The 23,548-nt window shown below is 40.1% G+C and overlaps 2 protein-coding genes and 1 pseudogene across 8 annotated transcripts; 2 read left to right on the top strand and 1 right to left on the bottom strand.

Moving 5' to 3' along the window:
- Positions 1-297: 297 nt before the first annotated feature.
- On the top strand, positions 298-3,179 carry LOC113290219 (F-box/kelch-repeat protein At3g06240-like). 3 transcript variants are annotated; one of them, XR_003331504.1, is made up of 4 exons: positions 298-428; positions 1,240-2,592; positions 2,740-2,859; positions 3,078-3,179. XR_003331504.1 is itself a non-coding variant. In XM_026539806.1 (4 exons), exon 3 carries the CDS (start codon positions 1,473-1,475, stop codon positions 2,547-2,549), a length of 1,077 nt encoding a protein of 358 aa, XP_026395591.1. In that variant the 5' UTR covers positions 298-428; positions 819-942; positions 1,240-1,472; the 3' UTR covers positions 2,550-2,592; positions 2,740-3,036. The 3 variants fall into 3 exon arrangements, 2 of the variants coding, with proteins under 2 accessions (XP_026395591.1, XP_026395590.1); XM_026539806.1 differs by lacking the exon at positions 3,078-3,179 and adding an exon at positions 819-942 and having other exon boundaries at positions 2,740-3,036; XM_026539805.1 differs by lacking the exon at positions 3,078-3,179 and having other exon boundaries at positions 2,740-3,036.
- A 2-nt stretch (positions 3,180-3,181) lies between these two features.
- LOC113290217 (glycine-rich cell wall structural protein 1.8-like) lies at positions 3,182-5,228 on the bottom strand. 5 transcript variants are annotated; one of them, XM_026539804.1, is made up of 3 exons: positions 4,553-5,228; positions 4,391-4,495; positions 3,182-4,300 (listed from the first exon to the last, which is right to left on the bottom strand). In XM_026539804.1, the coding sequence occupies exons 1-3, from the start codon at positions 5,187-5,189 to the stop codon at positions 3,492-3,494; spliced, it is 1,551 nt and encodes a 516-aa protein (XP_026395589.1). In that variant the 5' UTR covers positions 5,190-5,228; the 3' UTR covers positions 3,182-3,491. The 5 variants fall into 5 exon arrangements, with proteins under 5 accessions (XP_026395589.1, XP_026395588.1, XP_026395585.1 ...); XM_026539803.1 differs by having other exon boundaries at positions 3,182-4,495; positions 4,553-4,933; positions 5,000-5,228; XM_026539800.1 differs by having other exon boundaries at positions 3,182-4,495.
- A 10,550-nt stretch (positions 5,229-15,778) lies between these two features.
- Positions 15,779-23,335, top strand: LOC113291880 (annotated as a pseudogene).
- Positions 23,336-23,548: the final 213 nt, after the last annotated feature.

Genomic DNA, 23,548 nt, shown 5'->3' with positions numbered 1-23,548 from the left:
TTTTTTATGCCAAAATTAGATCTCTCTTTTGTGTATATTACAGCTGGTACTCATTCAAGGGATGAACAACGGCATCCAAGAATTTGGTGCTACTGATTCACCTTCAATCTGCCACTCCTGAATTATGCAGATTGTCGGGTACTGACAGTGAAGAGAGGGACGCCAGATCATCCTATTGAACGACCAAGTCACTAGAGGCCAAGCCATACGAGCCCCCAAATTGAACGGCCCGCCCATTTAGTGAAAGAAGTGAAATATACCCACCCTTTAATGTTGCTCGAACAAAAAAGCTATGCGCCTCCTTCGTCACACTTTAAGTGAAATATCTCTCGTCCTCTTTTCTCCGCCTCCACCACCTACCCTCCTCCAATTTCGGGATATTATTGTCGTTCGTTAACCAATTATGGGCATCAAATCAATTTTATCAGGTAATGTTCTTTTAACTGTTTGTTTTTTTCAATCTAATTGGTTCATTGATTCGTATCTCATTCTATTTTAGGTTATTATAGGGTTCTTATGCTGTAACTGATTATCTTCTTTACAGTTTTTTTTTTCTGTTCTGTTTGTTAATTTTATTGATTTTGAATATGGGTTTTTGGATTTTACAAAGAATCATGTATCAGTTTGAGAAAGGGAATTCCATTTGATGAAGAGAATTTAATGGCTGATGATTCTGATTGTTTAGACAAGTATAGAGTTTATGGAATTCAAGATTTGGAAAAAGCTGTACCAAACCAACCTGTTAGGATATAGTAATTGTTGTCTCAGACTCTCAGCAGATCACATAATCATAGAATGCTAATGAATAGTTTGTGTAGGTGATGCTGCTTTGGTATAGTTTGCACTGTTTGTATGTGGATTGAGAAGAAGATGTGGAATCGCATCTGCCCACTGAATTGCGTAAATGCTGGAGTTAAGCCACTCTCTGTGTTGCGTATTCTGGTTTGTACCCTGAGTCTTACCATCAGATTTTCCCCCAACACGGTCACATCGTCTCATTTTGCCTATCTCTTTAACTTTAGATGACACATTGACACCCTTTAGTGTTTTGGGATACTTGGATGACTACATATGTTTTCTATATTTGCTGTTGCTTTGAGATGAATGATGTTGTTGTGTTAAAGTCAACAAAGTTTCTAGGTCAAGCATGGATCGTCTTTAGTGAGATTACAGTTGTTAGAACTTTGTTTCTCATACTTATATACGGTTTAATGGTTCTTCTTATTGATTATTTTGCAGTTCCATGAGATCAAGACCATTGACATTTAGGATGTACCAGGTTTGCTCTTTGACATTTAGAGACTTTTCGTCTACTCATCAACTCAACCTATTCATTCACTGCAGTTTATGGTGAAAGGTCATAAGGATTCACATTAATGATTCATTATACAGTTTCTGAGCTAAAAATATAGTACCCTAGTTTTTCCTCCCGAAGCTAAACCACAGAAAGTAACGAGCAAAGGAGCCAAGCAATGTCGACGTTCTCAAGCCGTCTTCCAGAGGATTTCGACCATGAATTCCTCTCAAGGTTACCCGCTAAATCACTATTTGTCTGTAAGTGTGTTTGCAAAACTTGGTTGTCCCTTACTTCTAGCCCTACTTTTGTTCGGTCCCACCTTAATGTTACTGTCAAAAAGAACAACCCTAGTCTCATGCTTGCTGGTTATGAGGATTCGGAGTCTACTACTTCTGTCGTACACTCTATAAAGCATGATTCGTTATCTGAATTTGATGATATTGATGTTAATGAGATGGATTACCCGTTCAAGTCATCAGCTTCTAAAATTAAACTAGTGGGTTCTTATAATGGTTTGGTTTGTATTAGGATTGATAATGATTTCTACTGTATTTGGAACCCCGCTGCTAATGAATACAAGAGATTACCCGAAACACCGAATGTTAATAATTATGAAGAGGAGGATGTAGAAACATATGGTCTTGGTTATGATTGCAAGACAGATGATTACAAGTTGCTAATTGTGGTGGATGATCTATCCTTGGTTGAAGTATATACTTCGGGATCAAATTCATGGGATAGCATCCGAACCGTCCCTTATCGGTTTTATGGTGGGTCTGGGGTGCTTATCAGTGGAGCTCTTCATTGGTTAGGCGCAAGGCGCGACAATCCGTCCTCAGACTTGGTAATCTCCTTTGAGATCAACGGTGAGAAATTCAATGAATTGCAACTACCAAGAGAACCTTTGGACGATAACGGTCATTGGTTTTCGGCTGTAGGAGTTTTAGAAGGATGCCTTTGTGTACTTGCTCTAGACAAAAACACTGGATATCCTGCTGAAGTATGGGTCATGCGAGATTACGGAGTTCGCGAATCTTGGACTAAGATCACTACGGTTATGGGAGGTACCATAGAATATCCATTAATGTCTTTAACGAATGACAAGATTTTATTCTGGAGTTTCCAGGGTGTTCCGGTTTTACATGATCGAAAAGATGGAAGTTCGAGACACCTGAATGTTTGTAGTCCTGTGGACTATACATCAGCGCTGAATTATATTGAAACCTTAGTCTCACTTAACTCTGCTACATAGACAGGAAGGAGCACATATGGAAGAATCAATTGAAACAAGAAAGGTATAAAGCTTGTAAGAAAAACGTGATAGTTTTTTGCTTATTGATCCTGTAGCGTATTTCTTAATTGATTTTCAATTCAATTCTTATCATCATCCAATTATCTGAAGTTCTCAAATTCTTTAATGTGGTTTTTAAATATGATTGCAGTATCCATGTTGGGTGAGGCGCCGGGCGCATCATGAATGGCGCGCTTTTGGCGTAACAGTACCTCCACCTTCGTCTATCTATAGCCTGTAGAGACATGTAAAAGCTCATGCTGCTGTATCTGTAAGGCTGTACCTTCATAATTCTATCCTTGTAATTGAATATGCACACTGCAATGTCATCATTTATCCTTTCTTAACATTAAAATTTTCTAAAACTCGCAATGCCAAAACGTCTATCTTCTGAAACCATGTCATACTTTTTAAATCTTTATATCAATGTCTGTATTTTCTTATTGAATTTTTCTGCTCCCCTATGTCAAATTTGTTAAATTGGTTCAGAAACATGAGAATTTTGGCAAAGAACTTGTTCTTCCTAGACAGTCGCAAACAAAAATTCCAGGCTCCCATGACTGATCACAGCAGACAAAGATTCTCAACAAAAGTAACAACACCATATTGACAGAAAAGGTGATATACATTCAAAATTATAGTCTTACAGAAGTACAGTGAATCCCTGTCAGTATTGCCCATTAATTCCGTTAACCATGGAATGGTTAAGTAATTAATTTGATAATTTCATGATTCATTTTCAATAAGCTAGAGCATCAGTCTGTACCAATTCAACTATCCTTTAGAACTTCTGCCTATTCAAACTCTTATTGATAATATTATACTTTATGTATTTGGTAATGAAGAACAGAAGAAGATTTGTTTCTTAAGTCCATTGGCAGGATGGCGATTTCATGGCAATGTTCAGTAGCCACCATCACCACCACCGTGACCAGCTCCTTCACCTCCTGCTCCATAACCTCCACCATGTTCTCCACCGGCACCGGCACCATATCCAGAACCACCACCGTGACCAGCTCCTTCACCTCCTGCTCCATAACCTCCACCATGTTCTCCACCGGCACCGGCACCATATCCAGAACCACCACCAGCTCCTTCACCTCCGGCACCATAACCACCACCATGAGCTCCGCCAGCACCTCCAGCACCGTAGCCACCACCAACTCCTCCGCCACTTCCAGCACCATAACCACCACCTGCAGCTCCACCAGCATGTTCACCTCCAGCACCGTAACCACCACCATGGGCTCCACCAGCTCCTCCTCCACTTCCAGCACCGTATCCACCACCAGCAGCACCATCACCGTGTTCACCTCCAGCACCGGCACCACCACCGTGAGCCCCACCATAACCACCACCAGCAGCGCCACCTCCGTGTTCACCTCCAGCACCAGCACCTCCACCAGCTCCTCCACCATAACCACCACCAGCAGCACCACCACCGTGTTCACCTCCAGCACCGGCACCACCACCATGAGCTCCACCAGCTCCTCCACCATAACCACCACCAGCAGCGCCACCACCGTGTTCACCTCCAGCACCGGCACCACCACCATGAGCTCCACCAGCTCCTCCACCATAACCACCTCCAGAAGCACCACCACCGTGTTCACCTCCAGCACCGGCACCACCACCGTGAGCTCCTCCACCATAACCACCGCCAGCAGCGCCACCACTGTGTTCACCTCCAGCACCGGCACCACCACCGTGAGCTCCACCAGCTCCTCCACCATAACCACCGCCAGCAGCGCCACCACCGTGTTCACCTCCAGCACCGGCACCACCGCCATGAGCTCCACCACCTCCACCAGCTCCTCCACCATAACCACCACCAGCAGCGCCACCACCGTGTTCACCTCCAGCACCGGCACCACCACCGTGAGCTCCACCAGCACCTCCACCTGCTCCTCCACCATAACCACCACCAGCAGCGCCACCACCATGAGCTCCACCAGCTCCAGCACCTCCACCATAACCACCACCAGCAGCGCCACCACCGTGTTCACCTCCAGCACCAGCACCGCCACCGTGAGCTCCACCAGATCCTCCATAACTACCACCAGCTGCGCCACCGCCGTGTTCACCTCCAGCACCAGCACCACCACCAGCTCCTCCTCCATAACCACCACCAGCACCTGCGCCACCACCGTGTTCACCTCCAGCACCAGCGCCACCACCGTGAGCTCCACCAGCTCCTCCACCATAACCACCACCAGCAGAGCCACCACCATGACCTCCACCAGCACCTATTCCACTATCTCCACCATGTTCACCTCCAGCACCATATCCCGCACCACTGCCAGCTCCTCCACCTACGATGCCACCGCCATGTTCACCTCCAGCACCATAGCCAGCACCACTTCCAGCACCATGGTCACCACCATACCCTGCACCACTTCCTCCACCAGCACCATACCCTGCACCACTTCCTCCGCCATAGGCTCCTCCACCTCCATAACCCCCTTCTCCACCAGCATGTTCTACACCGGAGTCGACACCAGATTCTTCTTGGTTGAGGAGAACTCTAGCTGTAGAGCAAATGCTTAAACCTAACAGGACACAGAAAACAACACTAACAGTAGCTCTTTTGTGAGTAGCCATTCTATTCAGCAACACTCTGAGAACTTATCTGAGATGACTGATGAGACTCCAAGGTAAGTTGGACTGGTATTTATAGGGGAATTTAGAAACGACATCTGAACCGCGTTGCATGCAACTTTAGAATTAAGAGAGTCAGTGAGTGAGAGAGCACATGCAAGGTAGGGTCTGGACATTCTATTGGACCTACTTCACCCACTTTTTTTTTTTTTTTTCTTGATCGAAACCAAATTTGTGATTATTAATTTAAGGAAAAACAGATATCTTTAGACAAATCTTAAGGTGTTCAGGGTCATGTATGTACAATCGTTCGAGGAGATACGGAACAAAAAACAACCTAAATCTATTATATGATGATGAACACTTGGGAAGTAATGACGCTACTCGTCGTCACTTGAAGAACACTGGGATATACAGGGTTTGTTCTGTCCTGCAATTTCTTTGAGCAGTTAAGTTCAAAGATCTACAACTGATGCACACATTTGAAGTATATTATTCGCAGTAACAGCAACAAAGTTTGAATGCTGTAAGCCCTAAAAATTTATTTCATTAATTGGGGATGTGGGGAAGCACTTTCATGAAAGTCTCCAGCAGACTCTCCAGTCTCCACCATGGTAAGGATAGATCGACGACACGTTATCATTCACAGAATGAGTGGGATTCCTGAAGCATAAACCACCAATATGTCCATTATGGCTCAAAGGGGTAGAAGCTAGGGGAGGAAGGACAGACGAGACAGAGGCAGCCTGAGGATATGTTTTAGGCCACATTGCACCCACTATAAGCAATGAATGTACGGATTGTTTTTACTTTCAAGTTTTATACCCATTGCATCTGCCATAATATGCGCATTTACGGGACACCTTAGCTGCTACTAAATATGTTTACTAGGAGTTTTTTTTTTCATCGATGTATGTACTTCGGTAGTTTTGCCATCAAAAGTTATGTTCACCCGGCCGGCTGCTAAGTATGAGGTTTCTCCTACATTTTTCGACCAGAGCAATGTTTGTTACCAGTGGCCAGAGCCAAGATTATTATTAGACATGCCAGGGAGATGCTCATTATGTGAGAGCAGACGAGGTATAGAAAAATAAATTTGTAAAGTAGTAAGTGAACGTAACCTCAAATATACAAATGGGTCTTTCAAGTAGTATAGAATGTTTGTATTACATGAATGCGATGTGAAAACTGATAAGTTTCGTTATCATCATGGTTCTTGGTTGGCCAATCCATCGACGAGCAATTAGGGAATCCAGTTGGGAAATGATTGACCCTACAAATGTCCGCTTGTATTTCTAATGTAGTATCATTTCAGAGCCATTATACCTAAGTTCTGTCCCTGACATTGTTTTCTAATAGGTGTTGCGTATCCGTGTGAGTCCTACATGTAAACCTAAATTTTGTCCCTAGTATTTTTTCTAGTAGATAATACGCATCTATCTCAGTCCTACATCTAAAATTTAATTTTGTCCCCAATGTCTTTTTCTTCTAATAGGTGTTACGTATCCATCTAAGCCCTATATCTAAAAATGGCGAACCTTTTTAGGATTAGTAGATCCCACGTAAAAGCCATGTACCTAACCAATAAATGGTTGATATATTTTGAGCAAAACTTGAGAGTAACAAGCAACTTCGATTTCCCACCATGCATGGTTGCATGATGACTGGTTACCTAAGATCTTATCTTTCTTCGATCCTCCCTGCAACAGTAGCAATGCTACGTACAAATAATGGATGAGAGATGCTACAAAAGATATGGATACATATGTGTGCAAAATCCACCAGACAATTAACTACTCTTCAATTCATTATGCTTAATTGGTTGGATTTCACTAATTTTCTAATCATATTATTTTATTTGAATTTGTACACTTACCTGCATTGCTTTTTCATGTGCGGATATACACAATGGAAGAGGTGTTAACCATTCATCCATAAAAAAATGAAATTTTACGTACATACGTGCAGGAACCACTCAGTAGTGCAATGGTTAGTGATTGCGAGTTTGACCTCACCCCAAAAAAAATGTACATAAGAGCAATTATATAGATTATAAAAGAGATGGATTTCTTCATCCCTAAAGTAAATGTAGTATACACTTGGGTAGATATGATTAATTAGCATTGCCAATAATTCAAATTAACGGACCATGACGAGGCAAATCGATGTCGTGGCTAGGGTTAACTTGCTAGTGGGTTGATATTAATATATAATTAAATATCTTCTTAATGTTAGTTAACTTCTCACTTCTGCTTTTGGGTAAATATTAGGTTGAATTTAGTGAGTGTTAGAGGAGAAATTTTGGTATGAATCCATGATTAGTCTTGACTTAAGATGTGGATAAGTTGTATGTGTAGCTCTCTACTTACGGACACTGTCTGCCACTTCCACTAGGACTACTAGGAGGCGATATTTTCTTTGTCAAACCAACTCCCACTCATACTTTGCTCTTTCTACTTGCACTATGTATATTTAATTAATTCACCGACTAAATTAGAAGTACTTAAAACTGTGCAGTGCCGAACTTCACTACAAGCAAACAAAGATACTAGAGCACATCACATGCATGCATGTATGTATGGATACCTTCGTTAGTAAGGGTCTTTTGGAAATCCGATGTAAGTACTTTAAACTGCGTCAGACCTGTATTTTTTATATTTATTCACGATGAAAGGCACTCTTGGGGAGAATAGGCTGGTTTGTGGAGGCAAATCACAATTCAAAACTAATGTGAACAAGGTAAAAGAAAGCAATACTAGATTGCTATAAGCAAGAAGAGAAGAGAATTCAAGTAAGAAGAGAAAGATAGGTTTTGTGTTTAATAATTTGATTGAGTAATAGATAGATCTTACAAGACTTAATCTAGCCTTTATATAGGCTTGAAGAATAACTAAACTAGGAAACAGAAAACTAAAAGGAAATCTAAAAGAATCCTAAAAATAAGAAAGACTGAAACTAGGAAACCATGGAAGCCAAACCTCTAAGCGGAATCTTCTGGAATTGTAGTATGCCCTGCATCAGTCCCCCCTTCTAGAGTAAAGCTCGTCCTCGAGTTGTCCAAACAAACCAGAAGTTCATTGTCACCATGAAACGTAAAAATCTCTTGAACATTAAATGTGTTGGAGATATTCCAATCATTTGGTAGATCAATAACATAAGCATTATCATTGATCTTCTTTAAAACCTTGAAAGGACCATATTTCTTCATCTTGGTTTTGTTATAAGTACCCACTGGAAATCTCTCTTTTCTTAGATGTATCATCACGAGCTCCCCTTCCTTGAAGGTTTTAAACCTCTTGTGTTTATCAGCATCCTCTTTATATTTAGAATTGGACTTCTCCAGTTTGGATTTTACTTCATTATGTAATTCAGTTGCTTTGTCTACAAAAGAGTCGGCTGCAGTGTTTGTACTCTGTGTGGTGGGTAAGGCTACCAAATCAAGAGTATGATTAGGTACTTTAGAGTACACAATCTCAAATGGAATTTTCCCAGTAGAACGATTCACAGAAGTGTTGAAAGCGAATTCCATATGTGGCAATAACACATCCCACTGCTTACTATTATCCAGGCACTTAGCTCTAATCAAATTCCCAAGTGATCTATTAACAACCTCAGTCTGTCCATCAGTTTGCGGATGTGAAGTTGTGCTGAATTGTAGAACTGTGCCTAAGCGCATCCATAAGCTTTTCCAGAAATAACTCAAAAATTTGGTATCTCTGTCAGAGTGATAGACTTTGGAACCCCATGCAATCTTACTACTTCTTTAAAGAACAAAAAAGCAACATTAGAAGCGTCAGTTGATTTCTTACAAGCCACGAAGTGAGCCATTTTAGAGTAACGATCAACTACGACCATAACAGAATCATTACCTCTAGCACTACGAGGTAAACCAAGTATAAAATCCATACTTATATCAATCCAAGGTGCATCAGGAACTGGTGAAGGAGTATACAACCCGGTATTTTGAATGGTACCCTTTGCTCTCTGACAGACCATGCATTTTTGTACGAACTTTTGTACATCACGTTTCAAAGATGGCCAGAAATATCTTTCTTCAATCAGGGCAATGGTTTTATCTCTCCCAAAATGACCACCAAGACCACTGCCATGTAATTCTCGCATAAGATGTAAACGTAAAGACCCTTGAGGAATACATAATCGATTCCCTTTAAAAAGAAAACCTTATTGTATAAGAAAATCATCAACCCCATGAGTTTGAGAACTGCATTGATCCCATAGTTTGCCAAAATCTTCATCTTCTGGATAAATGTCTTTGATATAGTCAAATGCATAACTCTCATTACGAATTGTAGTTAATAGATGACTTCTTCTACTTAAGGCATCAGCAACTTGATTCAATTTGCCACTTTTATGTCTCACGGAGAAAGTGTATTTATTGAGTGTGGAAAGCCATCGATCATGCATTCTGTTAACTTTAGCAGAAGTATTCAAAAACTTCAAAGCATGGTTGTCAGTGTTCACAACAAATTCCCTATGTATAAGATAAGTATGCCACTGCTTAAGAGATTGAACAAGAGACAATAACTCTAATTCATATGTAAACCATTTCTTTTGTGCATCTGAATTCTTCTCACTGTAATATGCAATTGGATGACCCTCCTGTGATAATACTGCACCAATACCAACAACAGATGCATCACAATCTATTTCAAAAGGCTTGTTGAAATTCGGAAGTGCAAGAATTGGTGTCGTACAAAGCTTTTCTTTAAGAAGAATAAAGCTTTTATCCATTGCTTCCGTCCACTCAAACTTCTCCTTCTTGAGACAGTCAGTCAAAGATGCATAAATAGAGCTGAAGTTCTTCACAAATCTTCGATAGAAAGAAGCCAAACCATGAAAACTACGAACATCACGAATACAAGTAGGAACTGGCCAATCTTCAATTGCTTGAACTTTAGAAGGATCGACATGAATACCATCAGTAGAAATCACATATCCCAAAAATGTTACTGAAGAAGCCGTGAAGGTACACTTCTTCAAATTAACATATAAAGAGTTGTCAGCAAGAACTTGAAACACTTGTGAAAGATGTTGGAGGTGTTCTGGCTCACTCCGACTAAAAATTAGTATGTCATCAAAGTAGACAATAACAAATTTACTGAGAAAGGATTGGAGAACCTGATTCATTAGTCGCATAAAAGTACTAGGTGCATTAGATAACCCAAATGGCATGACCAGCCATTCATATAAACCTTCACGTGTCTTGAATTTTATTTTCCACTCATCTCCACCTCGAATGCGTATTTGGTGGTAACCACTGCGTAAATCCAACTTAGTAAAAATAATAGAGCCCGACAGTAAATCAATCATATCATCAATACGCGGGATCGGAAATCTATAAGGAATGGTGATGTGATTTAATGCTCTGCAATCGATACACATCTTCCATCCATTGTCTTTTTTACTAACCAAGAAGGCAGGACTGGCACAAGGACTGTTGCTAGGTCGTATCAAACCCTTTGTAAGCAAATCATTTACCTGTCCCTGTAATATCTCATGTTCAGCAGGACTCAAGCGATAGTGTGCTTGGTTTGGTAAAGAGGCTCCAAGAATAAAATCGATGCAGTGTTGAATATTCCGTAAAGGAGGTAATGCAGTTGGTAGTTCATTTGGAAATAAAACATTATATTGAAATAATAAGGGCTTCACCTTTGCAGGAAACTCAATCATAGGCTTAGAATCTTCATGGGAATCTAAAGAATGTTGTGGGTGCAAAGAACGAATAACAGTGGTTACGACAGCATCAGTCTGCGCACAAGAGTTTGAAGTGGAATTGGATGGACGAAGAACCTTGGTTTTCCAATTATGAACAAAAGTGTAAGTATTCTCGAATCCATTGTGAACCGCGTGAAGATCGTATTTCCAAGGTCTGCCAAGAAGAAGATGGGTTTCCGTCATATTAATGACATCACATAGAACTGTGTCTTCATAACCCTCAAAAGAGAATGACACATAACACTGAAGAGTAATCTTCTGTGTGCTAGAGGCATTAACCCATCCTACAGTGTAAGGTGCTGGATGAGAAGTTACTGGTAGTTCAAGCTTCTTAACTACGTGATCAGCAATATAATTATCCACACTGCCACTATCAATTATCATCTTGCAGATTTTACTCCAAATATAACATCTTGATTTAAAAATACTGTGTCTCTGAGAATTGCATTGTTGAGTAAGAAATAATGGACGAATCATCCCAACAAACTCGTCGTCGTCACCAGGTGATTCTTCATCTTCGAACTCATTAAGCGCACCAGTGACTTCATTAATGAACTTAGGTTCACCAATCAAAGCATTGAATTTCCGACAATCACTAGAAGTGTGCCCCGATTGCTGACAATTATTGCACTTATCTCCACGAAATTTTGTATAAGCATTATTAGCTCGCTGTTGCGGTGGAAATTGTTGTTGCCTGTTATGAAACCGATTCCCTGTAGTAGGAGGAGTTGGTTGCAGAGAGTGAGACTGCTGACCCGGCTGAAGATCAACTGGATTGGCTAAGATAGGTGTAGCCATAGGTGGAGTATAAGGCACAATATGGCTAGGTTGTCGATGTGAATGGATAACATCATCATAAGGAGGCCTGGGAATATTCAAAACAGTATATGGAGAAAAGTTTTGAGATGAATTGGTACCCCTGTAAGTATTTTGATAACGCCCTTGTCTGGATGGATAAATCCTAGAAGAACGGATAAGACGATTTTCTATCTTAATAGCTTGCTGCACAACTTAGACCATAGTAAAAACTGAATGAGTCATACCATTTTGTATTAATCTATTCAGTCCCTCAATGAATCTTTCAACTAACTGTTCTTCAGATTCTTTGAGTTGATTTCGTGCGACCAAATTATAAAAATCTGACACATATTCTTCAACAGTTCGTGCCCCCTGCTGAATGTTTTGTAATTTGATGAAAAGTTGTTGCATAAAGTCTCTAGGTAAGAACTTATCCCTGATCAAAGTTTTCATACGTTTCCAAGTATGTATTTTCGGTTTGTTAGCTTTTCTACGATCATCACAAATCTTATCCCACCAAGCTGCAGCTCCTCCTTTGAGTTTGTATGTCACAAGTTTAACCTTAGAATATTCAGGGACCTCCATGAATTCGAAAAAAGCTTCTACCTCAAAGAACCAATCAGTTAGTTCTTCAATACGAAAATTTCCAGAGAAGTTGGGAATATCAGCTTTTAGTTTATATTCTGGTAAAGAACTGTAAGGGTTGTGACCAGTTTTTAAACGTCGTTCTTCAATCCAATACTTCTCTAGATGGTTCTCACGTTCATCTTCATCATCACTGTCAAGTGCAGGAGAAACTATCTTCTTCTTTGAATGACCTATGAAACCTTCATACGGTTTCTTAATGTTTAAAGTACGCAATACATCTTCAGGTACTTCATCATTCTGTAAAAACTGAAGTATATCTTCTTTAGTGTTTCCTTCTAAGTCTACAAACTCAGGCATATCCAAATCTAGATTTATATGTTTTGCAACCTTCAAAAGTTGATTCTGCATGGTTTCAAGCTTGGTATCTCTTAACCCTAATTTGTCCTCCATGGACTTCTCAAGAGCTTCAGTAATGTTTTTTGCCAAAATCTCGGTATGAGATTTGATGAGAGCTTCGATTGCTGCTAGAGTAACTGGTTGAGCAGTCATATTTTTTTTTTTTTTTTTGTATACGAAAAGGAACTAAAAAAAAGGACTGAAAAGTGTTGCGGAAGCGATGTAAAGGATCAAGTTATAGGATGAAAACCTAAAACTAAGCGGTTGATACCAACTAATGTGGAACAAGGTAAAAGAAAGCAATACTAGATTGCTATAAGCAAGAAGAGAAGAGAATTCAAGCAAGAAGAGAAAGATAAGTTTTGTGTTTAATAATTTGATTGAGTAATAGATAGCTCTTACAAGACTTAATCTAGCCTTTATATAGGCTTGAAGAATAACTAAACTAGGAAACAGAAAACTAAAAAAAAATCTAAAAAAATCCTAAAAATAAGAAAGACTGAAACTAGGAAACCATGGAAACCAAACCTCTAAGCGGAATCTTCTGGAATTGTAGTATGCCCGGCATCGAAAACATGCCCTCGCTGCCTCAAAAATGAGAAATATTCAAGCCAATTTGCGGTCAGGTGCTTATATTTTGACCCTTTAGTGGACTCCCCTCACACTCACAGTATTGTTTGGAATAATAACGCACCGGCCAAAGTTAGTCTTTTGACTTGGTTGGTCCATCATAAATCCTTACAAACACACAAGATAATTTAGAAAAGAAATTGGTGAACGCATGTTGTATGTGTACAAGCAGTAATTAGAGACTATGGGTCACTTATTCACTGTTCAGGACAATTAATGGGTGAGCCATCCGAAGAAATCGGAGGAAAGCTAACATCGCCATGTCATTGACTGTTCCATTTTACTACTACTGTGTAAACGAGCTCAATTTTTTCTTTCCCAAGGAAATATCAATGTGTCATTTTGTTTCGCTATTCTTTTCGGAGGGAAATTTGTCATTTTGGCACCTCTCCTCTACTGCTCAAGTTGGTTAGACATGGCGTTTGTTTCGCTATTCTTTTCGGAGGGAAATTATGTTTGCGAGTTTGTTTGTGCATCTACTGCTCAAGTTGGTTAGACATGGTGGGCTAAGGGTAATGTTTCGGCTGAGTTGATTGGACAGATAATATTAGTAAAGGAAGTCCATCTGCTGGGATAGCTCAGTTGGGAGAGCGTCAGACTGCGATCCACGCTCACCGCAACCTTTTTTCAGGTAAGTATTTCATCATTCAAATGGGTGCATTAAGCGAATGGCCAAGAAAGACGAGGAAATTAAACATAGATCTTAAGGAACATCATTGGCGATTAAGGTTCTAGTTTCTACAGTTCTACTGGTTCTCTACTTGATTATATAGCATTTTACCATAGTTGCGGTTCCTTTTTTTTTGTTTTCCAGTTGGTTTTCTGGATTGAAAAGGAATGCTGCATCTTTCTGTATGGAGACATTACTTGGCATAGACAACAAACCATATAAAGCGGACCAGGTAAACAAAATTTTGAAGACATTCAATAAAAGCATTATTGAACTCGAAAATCTCTAACAAAATCTATAGCTAATATGGAGGTATAAACTAAAAGCATTTATGTTTCCACAGATCTCTTTCAAACCATTTTCTTATTCTGTAAATAGAATGTATTAGGTATACATGTTAATTTGGTAGGAACTAATAAAATGGGAATCTCCTTTCCGAAGCCTTTTCAAGTCTTTGATCACCAATAGCATCTACACTGGAAGTGGAAGTTGAAGAATGACCTCCCTAGGTTGAGAGGACTAGCAGTGATAGAAACCTCTTTCCAGTTCTCACTTATTTAGTGATAGAAACTTCTCCCTCATCAATATCTCAGCCATCGTCTTCTCATGCTCCACCTGCTTCCACTTTTCACCTGCCAGTGAAATCAGTTCTTCAGGAGCCTATTGACAAACCACCAACATTTTAGAAGAGCAAACCTTTATGAAAATACACGAGGCCTAAGCAAACGAAAGAAACACCAGGAGACAACCTCACATAGATGCTCAAAGGAAACTCAAAAGCAAAGCAAAGAAAATGCAACATATATTTCAAATCCTTTTTCACCGCAAGAGTTCAAACCCAACAAGAAACCCAAGTTTCCTAAGTGCAACATTTTCTTTCATTTTGACATATACAAGCAGTCTAAACCTGGGTCCAAAAGAATGTACGAGCACCCTAACAATAATGCTGACCAGATCTTTGGTCATAAAAACCCATTGAAAGATTTTCTTAATCCAGCTTGTGTCTGACAAAATCATAAGTAGTTAATTGGGCAACTGGTACCTCACAGATATCCACAAACATGAGATTTAGCAATAATTATTATCGTACGACCCCATAATTGGGCATCCAAATACACAGATGTAGAAAAAGGAAAATATGCAATCAATCGAATAGAAAGAAAATATTCCAGCTGGGAGTTTTTTGTTGTGAAGTACGAATAGTAAAGGTCTAATCATTACTATTCGTACTTCACAACAAAGAATTCCCAGCTGGAGATGTAGAAAAAGGAAAATAGGATATGGTTAAGACTTTGGAGATAAGATGAGCATTTACCTTTCTTGTCCAGGATCTATAGGCGCCAGATAGATTCATAATTAAAAGGTGTCACCCTCGCCCAGGATCTATACGCGCCAGACAGATTCATAACTTAAAGGTGTCACTCAAATCTGTCTTGGTGAATTTCTTGTCTAGGATCTATATGCGCCAGACAAATTCATAACTAAAAGGTGTCACCCTTCCCCAGGATCTACACGCACCAGACAGATTCATAACTAAAAGGTGACACCCTTACCCAGGATCTATACGCGCCAGACAGATACATAACTTAAAGGTGTCACTCAAATCTGTCTTGGCGCACGTAAGCTGGGAAATAAAACCGTAGCCTGATGACAAGTTGCAATATCAATACGTGACATTGTAACTTGCCATCAGGCTACAGTTTTACTTCCCAATGCAAGTACCCTTCCATATTTATATTCTTCTCTTCATCATCAGCAGCAGCACCGAGTAAAAATGGTGGGTTTTCCAATTCTCATCAACCAGTACTTCTGGTCTGCAAGTATTGCAGGCTTATTAGCTTTCTTATCCCTTTTCTGTTATCTGTCTATCTTAATTACAAAGACCAGGAACACAAAAACCAACAATAAAAAACTTACCAATCCTAAACTATCATCCGTACCACTACCTGAAGTTGCAGGTGCATGGCCTATAGTAGGTCGTCTTCCTCAGCTAGTAGGACCAAAGCCTTTTTGTGCAAAATTCTCAGAGACATGTCTGACAAATATGGATCTATATTCATGGTCCGGTTCGGTATGTACCCAACTGTAGTTGTAAGCAGTTGGGAGTTGTCTAAAGAATGCTTTACTACCAACGACAGGTGCCTCGCTAATCGACCACCTAGTGCTGCAGGCAAGTACCTCACATCTGCCTTGTTTTGTTTCACCTCTTATGGTCCTTACTGGCATGAGATGCGTAAGATATGTACCCTCCAGCTACTCTCCCGTAGGCGTCTCGAGTTTCTCAAGCATGTACCATACTCGGAGATTGACAACTGTATAAGAAGATTACATGGATGCTGGATGAAAACGGCAAACCAAATGAAACAGAGCTGTGCAGCAGCTACTTCGATCAAAGTTGACATGAGCCAACTATTCGGAGATTTAACCATGAATGCAGTGTTGAGGATGGTTATAGGAAAGACCCTTCTTCTCAAAGACGACAATGACGAAGATATAGCAGAAGGCCAAAAACTACACAAGACTATCACAGAATTCACCAAATTAGCGGGGGTTTCTGTTGCATCTGATGTTCTACCTTTCCTTGGGAGGTTAGACATAGATGGAAATAAGAAACACATGAAAAGGATAGCCAAGGAGATGGACTTAGTTGCTGACAAATGGCTCGAAGAGCATAAACAAGAAAGGAGATCACAAACTCTTTCAAGCACAGCGCCACGAAGCAATCATGATGATAATGACTTCATGGACGTGTTGCTGTCAGTTCTTGGTGAAGAAAGAGACGAGCTTTTCGTCAGCTATAGTCAGGAAACTGTCATCAAAGCCACCTGTCTGGTACGTTGCCCTGGACAATGACTGTAAATATTCATCTAGTTTATTAGCTAGCAGTATAATGAAACGATATATATTTATATACTTGAAGGAATCACTTTATCAACAGTACTAAACAAATGAAGGATTATCCATTTGCATTTATGATAAAATATTCCGCTGACACCTAAAGGTGAACACCCGAGAAAATTTATCTAACCATTGTACAAAAAGAATCCCCTAACAGCCTTTTATAACTTGTGTTGCTTCTTCACAACAAAGATATACACCATCCGAAATAACTAGCTCTTAGAGCATCTCTAAAGCGCTGTTGTAATTTGAGGATCTTATGTCAAGATGTGCCCAGTAACAGTATAGTAAGCAGGAGAAACTAAACAGATTTAAGATGAACTTCCGTCTCAATTGATGAACTGCCATCCACTAGCTTGCTCCGAGTGAAAATCCAAGCAAGGAATATTTAAACATTCAATTAAATGTGTGACTTCTAACTAGGTTCGTATTAAGGAAAGTGGTAATACTTTCCAAGACCGTAATGGTTAGTCTATGGAAAGTATTGCCCATATCAGTCACGGACTTGAGACTGATAAGGTAAGTGATATATATATAGAAAGTATTGTCCATATCAGTCACAAACTTGAGACTGATAAGGTAAGTGGTATATATTAGGAAAGGATTGGTTATGTAAGTCATGATTGTGAGACTTATAAGGAAAGTCTCAAATCAGTGTCTTAGGTAAGTTTGAGAACCTAATGTATAAATATCTATGAAAGTATCATGAATAAAATTAAGAGAAAAATTACCAAAGTTTGTCATGGCATCACGAGCCAGTTGATTGAAAAAAAAAAAAAAAAAAAAATGGGTGGTGATGAAGAATCAAGCAAGACAAGAATATAGAATATGATACGCAAAAGAAGAATCCAGTATATCATCTAGGATCAAGTGATGGTCCAGGTATAATTATCACACCGGTTGTTCTAAAAGGACATAACTATGATGAATGGGCTAGAGCCATAAGAAGATCATTAATAGCTAAGAGGAAGTTTGGTTTCATTATTGATGGAACAATCAAAGAACCTAAAGAAAGTGAACAGTTGGAAGAATGGGTGGCAATTCAGTCGATGCTTGTTTCTTGGATCAGTAACACATTGGAGCCGTCACTTAGATCCAGTTTGGGAGACTTTGATGATGCAAACTTGTTATGGAACCACTTGAAGAGACGGTTTTGTGTTGTAAGTGGAACACGGACATGCCAGCTGAAGACATCTTTAAGTGAATGTAAACAAAAGCAAACAGAAAGTGTGGTTGCTTATTTTGGAAGATTGAATAAGATATGGGATGAGATGATCACATATATGAAGGTACCAACGTGCAAGTGTGGCAAGTGCGAATGTGATATTGCAACACAGGTTAGTACTTTGAGAGAAGAAGATTTATTACATTATTTCTTAATTGGACTAGATGCTGTCTATGGTCCCTTGCGTGAACAGTTGTTGGCAAGAGATCCACTGCCTTCAATAGATGTAGCATATCAAACAATGATAAACTCGGAACGTCTTAGGAAAGGAGATGTAGCCGCCACACCGGAAGTTCATGACAATGTGATGGCGTTCAAGGTACAATCTGATCAACGTCCTCTCAACAACACTATGATCCAAATAAATATTGCAAGCACTGTAGCAGACAAGGACACTCGGATGAAGGTTGTTTTCAGCTTATTGGATACCCTGAATGGTGGGGAGATAAACCGAGAAGTGGAAGAGGATATGGTAGAGGTGGAAGAACTGGTGGTAGAGGACGTGGTGGTTTTGCGAATGGAAGAGGAGGCAGAGGACAAGGAACGGGAAATCAGGTTCGAGCACATAATCTAAATATAGCAGAGACAAAGCAGTCAAATAACACATATTCCTCAGACGGCTCAGATTTGATGGGAGTAACCGCAACACAGCTCAGACAGGTGCTTGAGTTTTTGAATGCAAAGAAAAATACGTCCCAACTACAAGGTAAGCAAACTAAACCGAATTGGATTATTGACACGGGAGCTACAAATCATGTCACGTGTAGAAGAGATGACATGATTGATGTGAAAGATATTGTGAAGTGTACTGTTGGACTCCCAGATGGGAAATATGCACAATCTGAGAAAATAGGGACTGTTATTCTACAGGGCGGTTTGAGACTTGATAATGTGCTTTATGTGCCTCAAATAACCTGTAACCTAATTTCTGTCACACAACTTATTGATGAATTAGTTTGTACGGTACAATGTACTAACAGTTTATGTCTTATACAGGACCGGTTGACGAGGAAGGTGATTGGAATGGGTGAACGACAAGGTGGACTATACATTTTCTGTGGTGTGCCTCAAGTTGAAGTTATGGCAGTCAGTGGAGCATCATACGAGCTGTGGCATCGACGAATGGGACATCCATCAGAAAAAGTATTGCAAAGGTTGCCGGGTATAAGTAGATTGAAGAAGCATAATGAAGTTTGTGATATTTGCCCAAGAGCGAAACAACATAGAAGTAGTTTTGCTAGTAGTCTAAGTAAAGCCAGTTGTATTTTTGAATTGATTCATATAGATCTATGGGGTCCTTATAGGGCTACATCGTCTTGTGGAGCACAGTATTTTTTAACAATAGTAGATGATTTTTCAAGAGGTGTGTGGATTCATTTGCTTCAAAATAAAACTGCAGTTGAACGAACGTTTCTTGATTTCATAGCTCTTGTGAAACGACAATTTGATAAAGATATCAAAATTGTTAGAAGTGATAATGGTACTGAGTTTAATTCATTGCGTGGATATTTTAAGACTAATGGGATAGTGTTTGAAACATCGTGTGTAGGCACTCCGCAACAAAATGGAAGAGTGGAGAGAAAGCATCAACATATATTGAATGTGGCAAGGGCTTTGAGATTTCAAGCCAACTTGCCAATACGGTTTTGGGGAGAATGCGCATTGACAGCTGCGTATTTGATTAATCGTACTCCTACACCTATTCTGGAAAATAAAACGCCGTATGAAATATTGTTTGGAAAGCAACCTCCGTATAATCAGTTGAAAGTGTTTGGATGCCTGTGTTATGTGCATGATCAAAATAACAAAGGGGATAAATTTGCAAGTAGAGGAAGGCGGTGTGTTTTTCTTGGATATCCATTTGGTAAAAAGGCATGGCAAGTATATGACTTGGATGAAAGAAAATTCTTAGTGTCAAGAGATGTCCAGTTTTATGAGAATAGTTTCCCATATAAGAATGCAACGTCTGTGGTGCAGCAGTCGACAGTTACAACTCGCACTGCGAGTGATCAGCCTGGTCATTATATTGAGACCGAGGGATTGGTTATCAGCTGAGACTGCTCAGTTGAATCCAGCGTGTGACTGGAGCGATGATGAAGAGGTACAGCAACAGCAACAGGAAGTGAGAGTGTGGCAGTACCGTGTCACAGCAACAGCAGGAGACGCTGTAGGCATAACAGCAACAGCAGGAGACGCTGTGGTATGCCTGATGAACTGCGACAAACGGAGATGGTGAAAGAGTTCAAGATATGATGCGACGGAAGAGAACGTACAGCAGTCCAAGAGAGACTGCTGAAGCAGTCAGTCCGGGTAATAGTGTTGCTGTAGAAGGTGATATGGGCAAAGGAAAGCGTATGAAAATTCCATCGAGTAGGCTTAAGGGTTTTGTGACGCACACCACTAGAGAAAATGGTCCATCTCATCTTCATACATCACAATCATCCTCCTCAGGTACGCCGTATCCTTTGACATATTATGTTAGTTGTGAAAAATTTTCTACACCATATAAGAAATTTCTTGCAGCTATAACTGCGAGTTCAGCACCTCGCAATTTTAAAGAAGCAATGAACATCCAGGATGGCGGAAAGCAATGGAAGAAGAAATACGAGCACTAGAAGAACAAGATACCTGGGTTTTGCAAGAAGCCGGAGGGGAAGAGAGCACTAGGAAGTAAATGGATATATACAGAGAAGTATGATGAAAATGGGAATTTGGTTCGCTTAAAAGCAAGATTGGTGATCTTTGGAAATCATCAGTGGAAGGCTTAGACTACAAAGAGACCTTCGCACCGGTAGCAAAAATGACAACAGTGCGCACTTTTCTAGCTGTTGCAGCTGTTAAAAATTGGGAAGTACATCAGATGGATGTACACAATGCGTTTCTACATGGAGATTTGGAGGAAGAGGTGTATATGAAAATACCACCTGGATTTGCGAAAGGCAATCCTAATATGGTATGTAGAATGAAGAAATCATTGTATGGTTTGAAACAAGCTCCACGTTGTTGGTTTGCGAAACTATCAACAGCTTTGAAGAATTATGGTTTTCGGCAATCTTATTCAGACTATTCTCTCTTCACTATGATAAACGGAAAGATGCAACTTAATGTCTTGGTGTATGTGGATTTTGATTGTTGCAGGAGATAATATAGTGGAGTAAATAAATTTAAAACATACTTGGGACAGTGTTTCAAGATGAAAGATTTGGGAAAATTAAAATATTTTCTGGGCTTGGAGATTGCTCGCAGTAAACAAGGCATTTATGTTTGTCAGCGGAAATATGCATTAGACATTATTATGGAGACGGGGTTGTTAGGAGCAAAACCGCAGAGTTTCCAATGGAAACTAATCATCGTTTGGCTTTAGCAACAGGGGTTGTTGAGTGATGCAGAAAGGTATCGACGATTGATCGGAAGATTGATTTATCTGGCTGTGACTAGACCGGATCTAGCTTACTCTGTGCATAGTTTTGTCACAGTTTATGCAGCATCCAAGACAAGAACATTGGGAAAGCTGCACTTCGGGTAGTAAGATATTTGAAAAAGAATCCTGGGCAAGGAATTTTGTTGCGCTCTGATAGTAGTTTAAGTTTGAAAGGATGGTGTGATTCAGATTGGGCAAGCTGTCCTTTGACTACGATCGTTGACAGGATGGTTTGTGCTTCTTGGAGATTCACCAGTGTCTTGGAAGACTAAAAAGCAGTACACAGTTTCTCGGAGTTCAGCTGAAGCAGAATATAGATCTATGGCTGCAGCTACTTGTGAATTGAAGTGGTTGAAGCAATTACTAGGTGATTGGGAATTCGTGGAATTCATACACAGGGAATGAGTCTTCTTTTGTGATAGTCAGTCGGCATTGTATATTGCTCAGAATCCCATATTTCACGAAAGAACTAAACATATCGAAGTGGATTGTCATATCATCAGGGATGCGATAGTACAGAAAATTATTTCTCCCTCGTATACGCCCACAGGAATACAGTTGGCGGATATCTTCACCAAAGCATTAGGCCGAGTTCAGTTTCAAGGTCTTTTGTCCAAGATGGGCATTTGTGACCTGCATGCTCCGTCTTGAGGGGGGGTATTAAGGAAAGTGGTAATACTTTCCAAGACCGTAATGGTTAGTCTATGGAAAGTATTGCCCATATCAGTCACGGACTTGAGACTGATAAGGTAAGTGATATATATATAGAAAGTATTGTCCATATCAGTCACAAACTTGAGACTGATAAGGTAAGTGGTATATATTAGGAAAGGATTGGTTATGTAAGTCATGATTGTGAGACTTATAAGGAAAGTCTCAAATCAGTGTCTTAGGTAAGTTTGGAGAACCTAATGTATAAATATCTATGAAAGTATCATGAATAAAATTAAGAGAAAAGATTTACCAAAATTTGTCAGTTCGACATCCAAGATTAGGATGTATTTCACCTTTATGATGGAAGAAAACAATTCCATGGAACAGTTGTCATCTGTTATCCTCTCTCTATATCTTCTACATAGTGATCAAACCTTATAGGTGATAACTAAGTTAAGTTGATTTGGTTATGTTCATCTTGCAGCAACTTATAATAGCGGCATCAGACACTACACCATTGACATTGACATGGGCTGTCTCACTACTACTAAACAATCCTAGTGTCTTAAAGAGGGCCATGAACGAGCTTGACACCAAAGTCGGCAAGGAAAGAAAAGTAAGAGGAACGTGACAGTGCTGACCTGGTCTACATCCAAGCAATCATCAAGGAAACACTCAGGTTGTACCCAGTGGCACCACTCTCTGTACCCCACGAGGCTATCGAAGACTGCAATGTCGGTGGGTATGAAATCAGAGCAGGCACAAGTGTGTTGGTTAACTTGTGGAAATTGCATCGTGACCCTCGAGTCTGGTCAAACCCATTAGAATTTAGGCCAGAGAGATCTCTTCAACAACTCGATGGTGGTGCTGGTGGTGAAGCAGCAAATCTTGACTTCATGGGTCAACATTTTGAGTACACACCGTTTGGGTCAGGACGAAGGATGTGCCCAGGGATCAATTTCGCTCTCCAGACACTTCACATGTCACTAGCTCGCATACTTCAAGCATTCGATTTCGAGAATGAGTCAAACAGACTAGTAGTTGACATGACAGAAGGCTCAGGTTTAACCATGCCTAAGGCTACACCGCTTGAAGTTCACCTTCGCCCTCGCCTCCCTGTGACACTAAACTAGAGGTACCAAAGGTAAAAGACCAAAAGAGGACAAGAATATGGATCTTATCAGCATTTAAGCATATGCTTCCCATCCCATGCATTTTCTAGTTCTCTTTTCTAAGAACTAATAAGATGGAATTCTCTTTTCGGAAAGACTTGCTATTTCTAGTTCTCTTTTCTAAGAACTAATTTCCTAGCTTGCTCTTTCTAGTTCTCTTTTCTTCAGCGCTCT

The sequence above is a fragment of the Papaver somniferum genome, chromosome 6 (genome assembly GCF_003573695.1).
Source record: "Papaver somniferum cultivar HN1 chromosome 6, ASM357369v1, whole genome shotgun sequence".
Classification (NCBI taxonomy): Eukaryota; Viridiplantae; Streptophyta; class Magnoliopsida; order Ranunculales; family Papaveraceae; genus Papaver; species Papaver somniferum.
This window is presented reverse-complemented; position numbering and strand designations above follow the sequence as displayed.